The 17,936-nt window shown below is 40.5% G+C and overlaps 1 protein-coding gene across 1 annotated transcript in view; it reads right to left on the minus strand.

Annotated features, from left to right (window-relative positions):
• Window positions 1-2,920: 2,920 nt before the first annotated feature.
• Folh1b (folate hydrolase 1B) overlaps window positions 2,921-17,936 on the minus strand; it is a gene marked incomplete at its 5' end in the record, with an annotated part of 46,435 nt that continues 31,419 nt past the window's right edge. The window contains 7 exon segments of the mRNA XM_013512091.1: window positions 2,921-3,178; window positions 4,759-4,851; window positions 8,479-8,560; window positions 8,856-9,120; window positions 11,098-11,188; window positions 12,493-12,584; window positions 15,499-15,566. Coding sequence (XP_013367545.1) covers window positions 2,989-3,178; window positions 4,759-4,851; window positions 8,479-8,560; window positions 8,856-9,120; window positions 11,098-11,188; window positions 12,493-12,584; window positions 15,499-15,566 — 881 coding nt within the window.

Below are 17,936 nucleotides of genomic sequence, written 5' to 3' on the forward strand. Positions count from 1 at the left end.
GTCTATATATTCAGGTGTATAACAACTCAAAATAATCACAGAGATTCTTAGCGAACAACAAAAGATCTTTTCCAGAAATGATGCACCTAACTTCTTTTTTTTTTTCTTTTTTGGGCATTGTGCTGAGCTACATCCCCAGCTCATTTCTCATTATTTCATTGTGAGAGGCTGGCTACCTCATGCTGCCTCGGCTGGGCTTGAATCTGTGCTCTTCCTGACTCATCATTCGGTGTGCTTGGCTGACCAACACAGACACAATAATTCTCTTTTCCTTCTCTCTCTCTCTGTCTCTGTGTCTCTATCCTGGGGATTGAGCCCATGGCCTCATAGGTGTTAGGCATCCATGCTAACATTGATCTACACTCTCAGACATTTAAGAAATATCTTTTGATACAGTGTCACTTAAATTGTCATTGACCTTCACTTTTTCACAGCTTTCGTCTCTGGAGTAGCTAGGATTACAGGTGTGTGCAATGAAATTTATAACCTTATAATGCAGCATTTAATAGCATATCAGCAATGGCTTTTTAAAAGAAGTGTTTAATGAGATAGATTCCCATATCATGAAAATCACTTCTTCAAAGTACTCAGTGATTTCTTAAGTATATCCAGAGCTGTTCAACAATCCTAATTATCTTTTCTGGGACATTTTCATCACTTAAGAAAGATACCCAATATCCACTAATGTTTAACATCCGTTTGTCTTCTCCCATGCTGTGGCAACTCCTAATCTACTTTTGAGTTCCTTCAGCTTGGCCTCACTAATACGCAGGACAGCATGAACTTCAGTGTAGGAGCCCAAGGTCTGTAGAAGTGGACTTTAAATGCACGTTTGAAAGTACAGCAGTTATCTTGAGAGCAAGCTACCGTAATGTATTTCCTAATGTGTCTGGGACGAGGGATACAGTTGAACACTACTCTGCTTAGAAGCATTACTCTTTTACAGATACTCAAGAAACCCAGTTAGGGGAGAAATCGAGAAGTGGTCGGGAGGAAAAGACCCGATGAGGGGAAAATGAGGCAGCTGTCTGTGTGCGCGTTAATCCTGATTGTCAACGTGACTACAAAGACTCCTCAGAACTTCCCAGCGATGCACACAGAAACTAAAGAACTGAAAGTCCTTAGAGTTCTTCATCACCTGGGTTCCCAATCGCTTCCCTCTGATCCTCCAAGCTACAGGAAATTCTTCATCCTCTGAACAGTTTCAGATGTCTGGGGTAAAATATGATAAATGTCAGGTGGACTTTAATTGATGAAACAGCTTCTAGTTTTTCTTTTTGCCTATTAATCAAGTGTGTTATTTTTAAGTACAAGACTTCAGCTTTTTTATTTTTTCTTTTTAAATGACAATGGATTATAACTAATTTTGGAGCACTTGTCCTGTGCCATGCTACTCTGGGTTAACTCTTCTTGCATATTATCTCTCTTTTTGTTTTGGTACCAGGAATCAAACTCAGGACCTTGCGCTTGCCAGGCAGGTACTTGTGCCACTGAGCTATATCCCCGGCCAAGATTTCAGCTTTTCACAATTGCCTAGAAGACAAGTTCTGGGGCACTCTGCAAAGTGTGCAGCAAGCTTTCCCAGCACAGGACCACAGCAACTTCTCTGCCGGGGAGTGAGGCGCACCGGGGCGGGCAGCTCTTCACCGGCCGCTGTCGTTCAGCCCTGTGTTGTGACCGCTCCTTTCAGCTTTCATCTGTCCAGAGAATTCTCCGGGTCTTGACTGACAAGGGTGCTTGTCATGCACAGGAATGCTTGGTATGAGGGATACAGAATACGATATTTGGCTGAACCCTCAAATGTGGGTGGAAAAACATAAGTATCAGAAAAAATGCACATAGTATGAGTTTAATTATAAAATGTCAGAATATGCACAAAGCCGAAACACAAGGGATACAGTCGTGTAATAAAGTAAAAACAAGAAATATAAAATTTAAGAAAGGGATTATTTCTGGCACCAAAAAGCACACTGGTCAGTAGCACATGAAGATCAAAAATAACTGGGAATGGTCCTTTCTCAATAGGGTTATTCAGTTTACAAGTGTTCACTTTGTTACTTTACACTACATTTTTATTTTTTTATTTATTTATTTTTTTGGTTTTTCTCCGGTACCGGGAACCGAACTCACGACCTTGCGCTTGCCAGGCAGGCGCTTTTGCCGCTGAGCTAAATCCCCAGCCCCTACACTACATATTTATGTTATATATTGTTTGTTTGTTTGAGACAGGGTCTCACTATTCAGCTCAGGCTGGCCTTGAACTCATACAATCCTCCTGCCTCAGCCTCTGGAGTGCTGGGATTACAGGCATGTGTACCACACCTGGCTGGGTGTTTCTGAAAATGGAAGGGGATAAAGAGATGAGTGGAGGGGGCAGGGAGAGCAGGCAAAGGGGATGAATGAAGGAATTAAGAGTGCTGTGTACATGTCCCAACTCCACACAAGGAATGGAGTAGGATGTACTACACACATGCACAGATAACATAAACAAATAATAGAAAAGTAGTTGTTCTTTACAGTATAAAGTGGCCACATTTACTAGAAGAGTTAGCTCAGAACTTCCCACCAAGTGTGGCGGGGAGGGATCCTCCCAGGCAGTGGTGGCCAGGAGGCCAGACCCTAGGGGAGCTGCCCTGTGCCCCGGCCAGTGTGCTACAGAACTGATGTCTTTCCCCGTGAGCGATGGTACGGTTAGATCCGGAAGTGCAGCGTCAGACTTGATGCTCTGACAGTGGCCGATAAGTATTACTACAGTAAGTTGTTCCTCTTAGTTTTCACACTTACTTCAACTTTTCACCTTCAAAATAACATTCTATAATTAAACAATAACAGAATAAAAACTGTCCGTTTTTCTTGTTTGGGTCCCAGTGAAAAGGACAACGTGTATGTCTACACACGCATACTTACGCACACACGTATACCTATAGTCTCACGCTTTTATTTTTCAGTGGATCACAGCAGTTCAGCAGGCCCTCTTTTCGAACCCTCCTAGGCTACTTCTCTCAGTGTCCCTGCTGCAGCCTGCACTGTGAAGGCTGCAATAGAAATCTGTCTCTTCACTTCTGCCCAGGCCTTGGAAGGGTCTGCTTTGCTTTCAATATCAAAGAGAGCATCGTAAATCCCTGGGAACGACTCCCCCGCATACTTGTTGTGGCTGCTTGGAGCATAGATGATATGCCTGTTAATAAAACAGTTTCCTATTAATTTGCTGCATGAACAATATACAAGAGAAAAACAAGAGCACTCTGCTGTCCTGGGGGGCACATTCATTGATGATTTGAATGAGCCACTTGTCAGCTGAACTTCCAAGTCTCATAACCTCCAAAAACTAGTTTATGATCTACCAGAACAGATCACATTTCTACATTAAACAGATAATTCAAACAATGACAGTAACAGCTGTTTGCCTAGTACTGATCATGCTTGGTGTTGAAGAATTAACTTATGTAAAATGAAAAGAATTTCAGCAATTGTAAATCTTAGTCTTATTATTTTTTGTTTTTTTGTTTGTTTTTTGGTGATGGGGGTACTGGAGATTAAGCACAGGTTTGGGTATGCTAGCCAAGCCTTCAGGCATTCTACCACTGAGCTGTATCCCCAGCCACAATTTTTAAAATTCTCAGTAATACAATTTACAGAGTTAATATCAGTACTTCACAGTGGAGGAAACTGAGGTCTGAGAAGTTACATGATTAAGGTGTTTGCTGCAGTGAGCACGCCACGTGCTGACTTCACTGCCTCCTGACTGCATCAGTGGGACCAGTAAGTCTGTTTGCACCGAGCCGGCTTACTACCGAATTTTACTCTTCTCTGAAAACACACGTTAACATGTTACCGTGCTTAGCTGAAAGCATGAAAAATCACCAGACAGAAATCTGTAACATCCCACCTGACCGAGGTGAAAGCTGCTTTATGGAAGGGGCAAGCCGGGTCACTGCCAGCCCTGGAGGAGGACAAGTAGCACAGGACAGAGGTGGAGAAGTGAGGGGTGCAGGGGTGCTGCTGTGGGTAAACCAGTCACCCTGCTGGATGACACCCTCCTTCCAGAGCCATCCCTTGGACTCCCTACGAAGAGACAGGGGCTGTCTCTGGCTACCGGGTGCTCTGACTCATTTTGCAACACTTAGTTCGATCAACTTGAAAATAGTTGGTATTGTCAGATATAAGTGTCCTTGTAAAAATTAAGCGAGTGAATAAATATATATTTCATATGACATATCCATATTTAGGTTTATTGTTATTTATTTTTTATTTTTTTGGCCTTTTTGAGACAGGGTCTCGCTATGCAGTTCAGGCTGGCCTTGAGCTCACTTTGTAGCCCAGGATGGTCTTGAACTCACAGCAATCTTCCTGCCTGACTTCCCAAGTGCTGAGATTACAGGCGTGCACCACCACGCCCGACTATTGTTATGTTTACAAATAAACACAAATATATTTGAAATAGGAGAAGGAATATACCAAAATATGAAAATGATTTAATACTTGGCTGGTGGGATTGGGGAAATCTGTGTTTCCTGATGAGTCTTTCTGAATCTTCTAAGTTTCCTAAGAAATTTTTCTTTTGTAATCAGAGATGAAAAACAATATGCTAGAAAGAAAGATATGTGTAGATCATATTATATTACATAAAATATATTTATCATTTATTACATTTACTTTTACATTTTCTATTTGTGTGAAGGAAATCAACTATGGTATATCTTCCACAGTGCAAAAATGTTTTAAAATGATACTAGAACAAGGAGTCTTTTTTCTTACCTATAGAAAGGCCTATCTGGTAACCCTAAAGGATCAATGAATGCTCGTTCCAGAAACATCAGTTGATCATTCATAATTCTCAATAAAATTGGGCTAAAAAATAAATATAATGATTATAACTTCATATAAATTTATGTACTCCACAGCAAACTAAAAAATCAGCAAAAATAACAATAGGATATATAATTATCATATTTTAAATATTCTATAAAACACTATTCTACAGAGCTTTGTGAAAGAGTGTGTGGCAGTGGAAAATGTAGTACATTTTATGTGTACTGAAATCATAACTGATAAACCCAGGTATATAAGAGATCCTAACTCACAGGCAACATTAATGCTGAAGTGAGCTAATCTCACTAGTAAGATAGTACATTAGCTAGGCTCCTGGGAAGTTGTACATATTTAACAAATGACAAACAGTAATATTTTTCTTCTTAAACCTGTCATGAACATAAGCAATGGCATTTACTTTACCCTTTCAATGATATTCAAACACCTGCAATGTTTCAAATATTCCCACAGAGCTCACTCACAAGCCCAAAGGCTGGAGGTAAAGTTGTTATTATAGCAAGAATGACATGATTTAATTTCAGTTTTTTCAACCAGCCTTGAGTAGTTCAGCAATGACTTACTGAATTTAATATAATAACTCTGTGAAATTACTAATAATTGTTAAAATAAGGACTACGTTTATTCATTAATTACATCTTAATTGTTGTGTTAGTTTTAGCAATAGCTCTTAGTGATCAGCTACTGTTGCTTTTTTTTTTTGTCTTTTTGAGACAGGGTCTCGCTATGTAGCTCAGGTTGGCCTTGAGCTCACTCTGTAGCCCAGGCTGGCCTTGAACTTGCAAGGATCTTCCTGCCTCAGCCTCCTGAGTACTGGGATTACAGGCGTGCACCAGCATTCCTGGCTCACCTACTTTTCCTAAGGTTTACACAATGTGTTATTTTTAATCTTCAGAACAATCCTCCAAGCTGAACAGGGTAATAGCTCCGCTTCATAAACAACGAAGGGCAAGTTTTTAACCAACTTGCCCAATTTCACAAACATGAAGTGTTAGAGTAAAATAGGAGGTAAATATTCTTCTTTTAATTGGACTATGCTGACAAGAGGAAAATAGGAATAAAGACCTCACAATGTAGATTTGAAGCTGGGCGTGGTGAACGCCTGTAATCCCAGCATTCAGGAGGCTGAGGCAGGAGGATTGGTGTGAGTTTGAGACCGGCCTGGGCTACAAAGTGAGCTCAAGGTCAGCCTGAACTGCATAGCGAGACCCTGTCTCAAAAAGACCAAAAATATACGTATATTTTTGTTTCTTCTTTTAAGATAGGGTGTCATTATGTATGCCAGGTTGGCCGTACCACAGTGATCCTTCTTCCTCAGCCTTTCAAGTAAACTATGTTCAACAATTATTTATTTAGCATCATTTACCAGTTTTTGTAATGGTATGGAAGAGGCACAGACTTTATCTGCTAGCAGCTCATAGTAACAAAATAGATGATGCAGTAAAATAATTTCAGTAAGTAGCTATAGGCTTCTGAATCAAGTTCACGAAGTACTGCTACACAACAAGAATTTGCGGGGACACACATGCACGGAGGTAGACACACCATACATCTGTCTTTACTCCACCTCCAGGCCACTCTTCTTTCTCCCTGCTTCATTCTCTCTGCCTCTCTGACTCTCCTGCTGGATTTCTGATTCTTAAAAACACTCCTATGTTCCTTGTGTGGAGCAGAGTTCAGTTTGAAGTAAAGCAAGATGTAAATGCTCAGAGACAGGAGAGGAGGGCTGACCCGCCCCCAAGAGGTACTTCTTGCTTTTGTTAGGGGGAGCCTCCTGCTCTTCCCCAGGCCTGAGAGGAGCTACAGCCTCTGCTGCCCTCGACTGCCTCTGCTGTCAAGGGGTGGAGCTCCACTGGACACAGCTCTGGCTGGTCACAGTTGTCACTCTGACAAGCTGTGTCTGGCACAGCTCTAGCTGGCTGCCAACAGGCTCCCTGGGCACTCTTTGGAGACCTGGGTGTCTATGGTTACAATTACAGACCTCGTGGCAGTTTGGACTGGACTGACACCTCTTTAGTATGGACATATTTTCCTTTCTACCTTAACATTACATCCAAATTATGGTTTATATTTATGATCTCATATGGAATCAATCCTAAATGTTTAACACTTCCAAAACTAAAGGCTTCAGACTATTTACTATTTCACTATTCTGGATAAGCTGAATTTTGCAGCACTTCAGTTCACAAACTTTTTTTTTTTTTTTTTTTGAGACAGGGTCTCCCTGTCCTGATCAATCAAGGACTCATTTTCTTTCAGCAAAGAAATAGAAGACAGTAGATCAACTATGTTAACTATCCTGTATATACATACATACAAAATTTCTCCTTTCAAGGCCAGTTCAAGCTGGCCTTGAGCTCACTTTGTAGCCCAGGCTGGTCTCAAACTCACAACAATCCTTCTGCCTCAGCCTCCCGAATGCTGGGATTACAGGCATGCACCACCATGTCTGGCTTTTTAATCTTTTTTTTTTTGAACCGGGAATCGAACTCAGGACCTTGCACTTGCCAGGCAGGTGCTGTGCCACTGAGCTATATCCCCGGCTGTTTTTATTTTTATTTTTTTCAAACATTATTCTTTCAATAATTCTGATCACAAACTGAATGTGACAACAATTGAATCAAACTCAGTGGTTAGGTTCAACACTGACATCATTGGGAAATTTGATTCGGTTTTCATTCAATTGGCTTGCAACCAGATTCGCACCAAGAATTAAGCTCATGAATGGAGGCATCACTGTATTTCCATATGGAAGTAATGACTTCAATAAGAGGCAAAAAACGCTATGCTGTAGGAAGGAGCTAATTTGAGGTATGAGGTGCAGACAGTGAAAGAGCAAGAAATGAAAGTGGGAATACTACTCAGCTATAAAGAAAGATAAACTCGAGGCTTTTATAGGTAAATGGTCACAACTAGAGACTATACTCATAAGTGAAATAAATCAGACCTGCATGTGCAAGCACCACATTGTCTCACTAGTGTAAAAGCTGAAAGAGTTAATAAAAACTCGGAGGTATGATAGACATTGTGAAATGATAGGGAATGCTCAAGGGGAAAGGGCAACTGGGATGTGGGAAAAGAGAAGGGAAAGGAGAAATTTTGTATGCATGTATATACAGGATAGTTAACATAGTTGATCTACTGTCTTCTATTTCTTTGCTGAAAGAAAATGAGTCCTTGATTGATCAATATTGCATGTCTCTATCTGTTTTCATGAGAAACCACTTTGAAGATATTAATATGTAATACAACAAGCACTGTTAATTTCCTACCACTTTGTTTGTAACTCTGCATTGTCTGTACTGTTCTTTTGGTATTTCGTAAAAGGTTGTATGTTAAAAAAAAAAAAAAGAAAGAAAGTCGGGGCAGCTGGGCTCACACAGCAGAGGACGCTCAGTGCTAAGAAGCGGTGCTGAACTCATCTGCCGGCAGCCAGCAGGCAGGAGCCGCGTTTCTGAGCAGCACAGCTCCCACTCAGAATTCAGAGAGCGGCCTTGGAGAGAGCAGCAACCTTGAACAGGATGCACTGGGGAGGGGCAAGACAGAAATCAGCAGAGTTCTGTTTGAAGATATTCTGGCAACAAAGATGTCAACTAGTATATCCTTTTAATTATGTCTATGATATACATAAATAAACGCAGAACGTACTTGCTTTCTTCTAAGTGTTGAAGTCGCTTGTTGAACTGAGAAGCTATTTCTGTAAAATTATTTACTGCAGAAAACAGTGAATCTGAAATAGACATTGGAATCATCAAAAACCAAGGACATAATTTCTAACAGTGTCATTCTTTAATTTTAAGAATTGGAATAGAGAAGTCATATTCTTTCGTTGCATAAAGCAGTTATACTTTGAGTATTTTAATACATCAGCATCTATGAAATGGAAAATATGTTGATAGACATGAACAGAGTAGCTGGTCACACAGAACGGTGGTAAACAATAAATGACCTAATGTACATCACTGCATTTTAAAATGAACGGGAACGTAAAAAGAAGGAATTCTGAAAGAGGAAGTGCAACGTACCAAACGAGACGCTGTGTGCTTGCATTTCCTGTGGATATTTCATAGAAATATTGTAGATCTTGTCAGCATATTTTTTTAAAACTGCAGCATAATCTTGACAATTGAAAGGGAGCAGCACGGAAGTGGCCAGTTCAAACACCAGCCCTCCCCGGACCTGCGCCACAGTGAGGTGATATTTAAATGTGGGATCATAAAATCTTTCCACCAACTCGTAAGTTTCATAGACGCTGTGATAGAGTGGGTAGTTGCTGAATTTGTTTGTTTCCTACAAAAAAACCATAAGTGCATCTTCCATAAGACGGCTTATAACAAAACGCATAGTACTGTGTGTACTGGTATTATTACTATGAATGTTTGATCAATGATGAATAAAGAAAAAACACTTGAGCACATCAATAAGCTACTTAGTAAAGAGCTAATATTATAGTACTTTAATATAGTCTAGGCTTGTACCAAGTAAAATATATATCTATATGATGTAAACAATATTATTAAAACATTACTTTGGACAGACCTAACTGACCTAACCAACAAGAGATAGGTTCAGTGCCATGTACCTGTAAACCTAGCACTCTGGGAAGCTGAGGCAGGAGGATCACAATCTGAACCCAGTTCGCACAATCTCTGTCTTAGAATAAAAAAAGCTGTAAAAATGTCTGGGGCTATACCTCAATCCAAAGGCCATGGATGCCATACCAGATCACATACACACACAATGAATTTGAGAGATGTGGAAATACTTTAGAAGCCTGAAAAACTTCACATGTTGCATTTGAATAAAAATAATTTTAGAAAGCCAGAGAACTGTCGGGGGAGTAAGGAAGCATTATTATAAAGCTGTACAGGAAATGTGCCACAGTATCTCATAACAGAAATCCCATACACTAGTCACTCTCTGAGCAGCGGTGTGCCGAAAGGGTCGGAGCAGTTGGGCTCAGTACTGAATCCAGACTCACCAAGGAGTGGGGGTGTTCACAGGACTACAAGGAAAACCAGCACACACATAGAAGTCCATCCACATAAACTGTGTGCTGCTAATTTATGCCTTTTAATCACGTTCAAGTTGTTTACTTTTGTAACTGACACAAAAGAACACTTTATGTAGTGGTACACTGCAGAGACATATTCTAGAAATAGTCAGCCAGGGTTTGAGACCAGGCTTCAAGATTTATTACCAAGAACGTGTCATGGCCACTGGACCTTTCTTTGCTATAATTTTCTCAGAAGGAAAATGCAGGTAATATTAATATCTATTCTTAACATCACCCCACACAATCCTGCCTAACGTCCTATCCCAAGGGCAGGAGACTACAGATTTCCTGCCTGAGAAGAATAACTAGTCCAAAGAAAGACCTGCACATACTTAACATGGGTCATGAATTCTCAGTTTTCTTTTGGGATGTGAACTCAGTGGAAATTTGCAAAGAGCTCAATTCCATTCCCCTACTGCAATACTTAGGTGGGACAGTCTTGAATAACGTCTCCCTCTCATGTAACAAGTACCAGAATCCTTCTTCCTCAACACCAAATGACATAAAAAGGTAACAGTATAAGCTATTGTTTATAAACATGGAGGGAGGGAGGGATCAAAAAACCCCCAAAACTGCAAGACTGCATCTCATGATCAGAACTCGGGGGTGTGGTGTGCATCGAAATGAGATAAGAAGCCACTGATTTAGTTACAAGCTCTTTTAGAATTATGTGAGATTTTATAAACCAAGTATTTATGTTACTTTGATGAAACAAAACTAAAACCATCAACATGAATACACCAAAAAACCCCATCACTTTTAAGTGTTTCTTGTGTGTTATTTCATTTGTCCTTTCAGTATGTGTGAATGTCTTAAGGAATGGAGCTGTAACAAGAGATAAATGACCAAATATTTTCATGTTGATGTGGACTAATTCAGAATAATAAAAGTCCAAAAAAAAATTCCAGTAATGGAATTTAAGTGACTGTATTTCCAATATAATTGACTGAGTGAATGTAGTGTTACACAGAACTCAGAAACAACGTATAGAAATTGAAGCTTGTACACAGGAGGGTGGCTGGCAAGGGGCACTTGAATATGATGGTTAAGACACCATTCAGGAACTGTCCCATGTAGTAAGACCACGAGGCATCTTCCTTCTCCTTTCAGATTCTTCTATTATGCTAATGCATGAGCCACTTTTTGAAGTAAGTTATTTACATCATTCAGATACGCTCATCATTTTCAAGAATTTACTGAACTAGACTCACCCAATTTTTGGTATACCGTGCTCTGCCTGAAGCGATCCCAAGCCTTTGGAAGAACACTTCAAAATCATTACCAGACCCCAACTTGCTAATCCTTAAGGGATAAAAGAACAGAATTATCTCAGAATGTTTTTCATCATGTGTAGACTAAAGATCTCACAAAATATTCACTTCTCTATGACTGTTCTGTGGGGTGACTGTTTTATGTCACATTTTAAAGAATATTCCTGAAGTTGGAAAATGTTTTCCTTCAGATTAGCTCATTCTGTGTATCATCTATCTTTGTTGCATGTTATAAAGTGAAAAGAAGCAACCTTCTTTCAGATAATTTACAAGTAAATTGTTAGATAATTGAAATTATCCATACTGTTGGTACCTATATTTACAAACTATAGAGATATTTGTGCCTCTTCTTTTGCTGAAATGATTCTCATATTTTTATTAGAAAAACCAAACTATTTTAACTTTATGTTAAGAAAAAAAGAATAACCATAGAGTAACAACACAGAAATATAGAATTATCATTATCTCCATTATGTTTTTTTAAAAAAAGGCAAAAAAAAAGAACAAAAAAATCAAGGGGGTTAAAGAAAAACTTAATAACGGAAAAAAAAAAACGGCAATAAAAAGCCCCAAAAAAAGCCCCCCCCCCCGCCCAACCCTAACCCGGTAACCAAGCAATCCTGCCCCCTTCCGAAACAAGTCCAGAAAGCCCCCTTCCAAAAGGGTTTTATGAGATGTGACAAAAAATATAGCGAATGCTTCTGCCGAGTACCATCCAGCAGAAAGGCAGGCTCTTAAAAAACGTTATCGTGTCCTCATCCACCTGACTGACCAGGCAGCTTCCGCCTCATCCCTGAAGGTAAAATGACCATGACAGGTAAGCACTTCCAGCTGACTCAGACGTCAAGGCAGCCGCGTCAGTGCAGCTGAAGCCACTCATGAGAGAGAGAGGACTTCCAGAGCTGCTTCAGCAGGCGGCAGGGGTGACAGGACAAGTGCGCGGGTGCTGAGGTGGAGGATTCTGAGGGAGATTAGTGGCAATGTGTCTTCCACAGGGCTAATTTTTTAAAACATTGAAATAGTCACCATATTTTTATACCTCACAAGTATTAATTATCGTAATGAGAATCTTTTCTTGACTGCTTAGCAATTTAACTAAGTTTTGATTTACTTTAGCAGACTTTGAAGCATTTTGAAATTTTTGTTGTTGTTGTTTTTTTCCGGTACTGGGAATCGAACTCACGACCTTGCGCTTGCCAGGCAGGCGCTGTGCCACTGAGCTAAATCCCCAGCCCCTGAAATTTTTTTTATAAAGGACTGAAAGAAAGTATTTTTATTTTTAAAACCACTGCACCCAACAATGACATTCGGTAGAAAGTGTGAGTGACTGTTCACCTGGGTTTGCCACTGAGCGCAGAGGAAGGACTTTTCTCACTCCAGCTCTCATAGAGGGATTTTCCTTCAAAGCCTTCATCCGGGCTTTGCAGCTGCACGGTCAAAAAGAAGGGAAGACAGTACTTACACACTGGAAGTGTTTCAGCGTAAGCCTCCATGAAACAGGAAGTGAAAAGCTATGCTATAGTTCAGCAAGACAAGAGATGTGATCTCTATATCAGTTGTCAATTAAGGATTATGGCGGGTGTGGCGGCACACACCTGTAATCCCAGCACTTAGGAGGCTGAGGCAGGGACCACTGCAAGCTAGAGGCCAGCCTCGGGCTACACAGTAAGTTCAGGGTGAGCCTGAACTAGGAAGGGAGACCCTGTCTCAAAACAAAACAAAACAAAACAAATCAAAACAAAACAAAACAAAAGAATTCTGAGGCTCGGGGTATGGCTCAGCCATAGAGAACTTGGCAAATATGTGCAAGGCTTTGGGGTCCGTTCCCAACCTCAGGAGAAAAACAGAAACGAAGCACGAAGGAAAGGGCAAGACAGCACAGCACAGCACAGGACAGGGGGTCCAGAATTACTACCGAACTATTTCCTGTCTTTAGAATGCTGGTCGTATTCATGATTGTATGTGTGTGCAGTTTCCTAAACTGAAGGGTATTCCTTTTATAGACATATTTCTGCTTTGCATAAAAAATGAAATAAAAAAACCAAGCTGGTTAAGGCAAAAGAGCCCTTTCGGCATTCCTCAAACAATACATAGTAACGCACTGTAATTAATATTTCACTTAATCAAGTGGTTATCTGTTGTAATTTTGTTAACCACACGACCTTAAATTCATTTTCTGGCTTAAAATTTTAGATAGAATAGTAAAATAACTGATTATTGAATTCCAGACTCAGTATTACTTGTACCAAAAATACTTAGCAAAATTAATGTTTCACATTTGTAAGTAATTAAGCAATGCATAGTATGAAATTTTTTATGAAATTAGTATGAAAATTTAATAAAAGTCAAATGTACTATTTCTGATCAAATTCAATTCAAAAAGTTCATAGACTACCTACGCTATTTAAGATTTTTTGTAGATGCCAGGAATACAAAGTTCATTACTAAGACACATATGATGTTCTTTTTAGGGAAACTTTCAGCAAAAAATGTGGAAATCAGAGTGCTACGTGCTACAAAGATGCAACTAAAAAGATTTACAGAGACACAAATTAAATTTGCAGGGCATGAAGAGAGTCAGAAATTGGAGCTTATGTCAACTTCCTGGCTTATAAAATATGAATAAAGAAACAGTTACTTTACTTGACTCTTTAAATTTACACAAATCTTTACTATCAGAGACATCTATTAAGAAATGTATCTTTGAAACATTGTCAAATATATATTGCTAAATTGTTAATTTACCAGAAAAATTGGAAATACTGCAAATCATTTTTTAAAACAAAACAAAAATGAAACAAAACAAACATTTTCAAGCATCAAGTATTTTAAGTCTGACCTAGAGAGCAATGTTTTACCAATTTTAACAGGATGCTACAAAATCAGCTAGTAAACAAAATAATTGCTAAGCTTCCTCAGCATTTATTTTAAATTACCTGAATAGTGGGCATCCTCTGATATAGCATGGTTTCACAAATTTAGATTTTTGTGTTATATCATGATTGATAAAACTATAGGAAAATGATGGATCTCTTAAGTAACTAGGTGAGTAGATGTTTTCAAATTAAAATTTTCCACTCCAAAGTGAGAAAATATATGATTAAATTCCATGCTTTTAAAACCAAAACTTAATGAGATGTAGGTTTTATTTATAGTCCTTCTCTGAAGGACTGTAACTGTGTTATTGGAAATGACACTTCAATCAGTAATTCTAATCAACAAGAAGTTTTCCTGCTTTCTAACTCAAGTCATTTTCACATAATTAGTAGTAAAAACATGTGACATGCAGAAGCTCCTCAGTTTTGGCTAACTTGTGGAGCAGGAACGATGGAGTTATGGAGTACGAAGAACTACGGTGAAGAGGTGCTGCCCTACAAAAATTTATGCACAACCTCTCAGCCAGGTTCTGCACTCTCTGCTGTTGTGAGGATCCTGGTTAACAATGAACTGTTATGCCAGCCTCAGCGGGGCTGGAGGATTGGAGCTGAAGGTGTAAGTTTGGAAAGGAACTGTAAGGTCTCACCTAATTTCTGCCCTAAAATGATTTGGTATTTTTGTTAATCAGCTATCTTACAGCTGTGTAGAAATACTGGTCACTCACAACTTCAAGGAGAAGTTTATTCTGGCTCACTGTATCAGAGGGGTCAGTCCATGGCTACGGGCCCCAAGGCGGGAACATCATGGTGGAAGGATGTGACGGAGCTAAGCTGCTCTGTTCATGGTGACCAGGAAGCAGAGCACAAAGGAAGAGGGCCACAGAGGGATACACCCCCGAAGGTGCACTCCCCTGGGACCCGTCTCAGACTCGGCCTCACCACAGCTGTGCCACCAGCGGATTAATCTGCCCATGAATGTGGAGCCCCTGTGAGCCAATAACTTCTCCAGGAATCTCTTAACTCAGCCAAATCGACAATTAAGATGAACTGGCAGTGTTTTTATGCCTATTCTCATTTAGAACATTTAGCTATTTTTGTGCCTTGGCCCTGAATTATTTGGTATCAAGGAGTATAGTCCGTGAAATTAAGGAGTTAGACTGTAGGACCAAGAACTGGTTCAGCTACAGAACAAGTTGTATGACTTCAGTGACTCGTGTTTTTTCAGCTCGGTATCCTTATTTTCAAATGGGAGACAGTAGATGTAACACTACCTGCAGGCTGCCTCAGTGTGGAAGAGAAGAAGCACTGTACGTACATAGTCTGAGGTGATGTTCAATGGATATTTATTACATGAAAAAAGACGACGAGTTCTAAAAGAACATCAATGTTTAAAATACAGTGACATCTCAAGAAAGCATCACTGGTAGGACACAGATTTTCTTATAAGATATGTAACTGTTTTTACCTCTTTTGTTAGATTGTATACCAAGCTGTACATCAGTGGTGTACAGTCAACCCTTAGAGTGTAGTTTCCTGAAAGATAAGGAAAAAATACATTGTTAAACTCTCCAAGTATTCCTGCCTTACTCTGTAAAACCCATGACCATCGTCATGGCCTGCATTGTCAGATGTAAAACAACCACCCCATCTCTCCAAATCTTTCTCTCGCATTCTGCCCAAGTATACTTCCTTGGGATCCTTGCACAGTTTCCTCATCTTGTATAACTTACTGCTTCTTTTTTTGTTTGTTTGTTTTGTTTTTTTGGTACCAGGAATCGAACTCAGGACCTTGTGCTTGCCAGGCAGGCGCTTGTGCCTCTGAGCTATATCCCCGGCCCACTAACTGCTTCTTTGGTCTCATGTTTTCTGAGATAGTTCCCCTGAGCATGCTACAGGAAACAGCATGCTCTTTCTCTGCCTAGCCTGGCTACTTCCTTCTCTAGTTGTGCTCGGTCTGTTCTTCTCCACATTACCCACCTACCTGATAGATTAAATCCTTGTCATCTTGTTGTTAGCTCTCCCACAGGTCTCTAAGTTCCGTGGAGCAAGTGCTGTCTTCTATTTGCTGCCATCTCCCTCCCATGTTTACAACAGTCTCAGCAGTTAGCATTTACCTAGTAAGTACACTGAGTCCCTGATTTTTGAATGAGTTCCGCTCCAGGAGAAAGTTCAGAACTTGGATTTCTTCACAAGTTCGACAATGTGAGCGGTTCCCTGGGGGTCTAGTGGCTAGGATTCGGCGCTTTCACTGACAATGTGAGTCTTATATCTCTTTGACACCAATATACAATGTAAACCATGAAAAAGCCAAATGCACAATGCACACACCCAAATACAGTAATTCCCCAAAGTGCACTGCCGCACTGTGCAGTAAGCACACAGCAGCACGAACTACGGCAATACCCGGCAGGCGCACGAGCTACTTCCCAGTTTGTTGGCATCTACCAGCGTTTGCAACTGGAAGTCCATTTGCATCTGAGAAAGAGCTTGAATGTTCCTAAGTGGGGACTTGGTGCAGCTGCTCTCTGGCTGGTCCCGAAGAGAGAGTGGAGAGCGCACCTCTCACTCTCAGGAGCGCAGGGCGGATGGGTGCAGAGTCTTTGGAGCCCTACAGCCTGTGGCGGGGAGCAGGGGGAAGGACTGCCGCCTCTGGAGGGATGCTGGGCTGGCGCGGTCACAAGAACTTCAGTGAGCCTGACTCTCTAAGAACCAGAGGGCGTTGGCAGCTTGGGCCAAAAAGAAACAGCACTGTCACCTAAGGACAGTCTCCACCAATGCCCAGGAATGGGTGAGCACCAGATGCCCTCAGTGGATGGCAAGGCGTGCCATCCAAAGCTAATATCTGTATGTGGAAAAAGCAAAGTGTGAGGTCTTAAAAATAATAACAACCCGACACATTTATCGAACTTGAAAAGTTGATGTTCAAATTCCAAAATTCACCTGGAGGAATAAATATGAGTAAGTAGCCAATGAAATGTGTACATACAGAAGTGCTCTCCTCCTAAGAGAGGGGGCAAGGAGGGGAGGGGAAGGAGATTCAAAAAGAAGGAATAGGTGTTAGGCACACGAACCAACTCCCTGTGGTGAAGGCAATCATTATGTTTTATAAACATTCTAATAAAAAATGAAAGAATAAAATTGTTTTTAAAGGAGCGTAAACTGGGTGGGATGGTTAGGCAGTATTCACTACCGTTTATGTGCGCATGTCCCAGGCTCAAACAATTATACTTGCAGCTCTCTACCCTCCTCTCACCTTACACAGACTAGGACACCAACATGTGCAAATAAAAAGATATTCACTGAAAAAACGAAACAGAGAATTGATATGTATTTAGTCTGCAGAAACCTTTTAACCCTTCGTTTTTGTTTGCCTTTTAGTTTGCTTTTTCCCTTTAGTGCTGAGAATTGAAATCAATGGGCACTGAGCTAATCTCTGACCTTCTAACGTGTATGAGATATGATCTCACTAATTTGCTCATGCTAGGCTCATATTTGCCATCCTCCTGCCTCAGCCTTCTGAGTACCTGGAATTATAGCTATATGCACTGTGCCCAGCTTGTTTTGCTTTGCAAGTGAAGCAGATCAACAGGTATCACAGATATGGAAAGTATCCTACAATATGGCTACAATGTGCTGCTGAAGGAAAAAGAGACACTGTAGAAGCACTCAGCCAGAACGTGGAACGACATACCCACGGGAGGTAGTAAGAGGCGATGGCTTGTGGAAGTCAGAAGGATAAAGTCGAGAGACAGAGTAGTTCTGAGTGCTAAACCCTTGCTAGCTAGTTGCGCGACCTAGGGGAAGTTGCTTAGTCTCTCTGAGTCTGTTTCCTTTTCTATACAACACAGATAATAAAAGCACTTATCCTCATGGGGTAATTGTGAGTGTTAAATAAAATTGAAC

Source organism: Chinchilla lanigera, unplaced genomic scaffold (assembly GCF_000276665.1).
Source record: "Chinchilla lanigera isolate Chin_1 unplaced genomic scaffold, ChiLan1.0 scaffold00013, whole genome shotgun sequence".
Taxonomy (NCBI): Eukaryota; Metazoa; Chordata; class Mammalia; order Rodentia; family Chinchillidae; genus Chinchilla; species Chinchilla lanigera.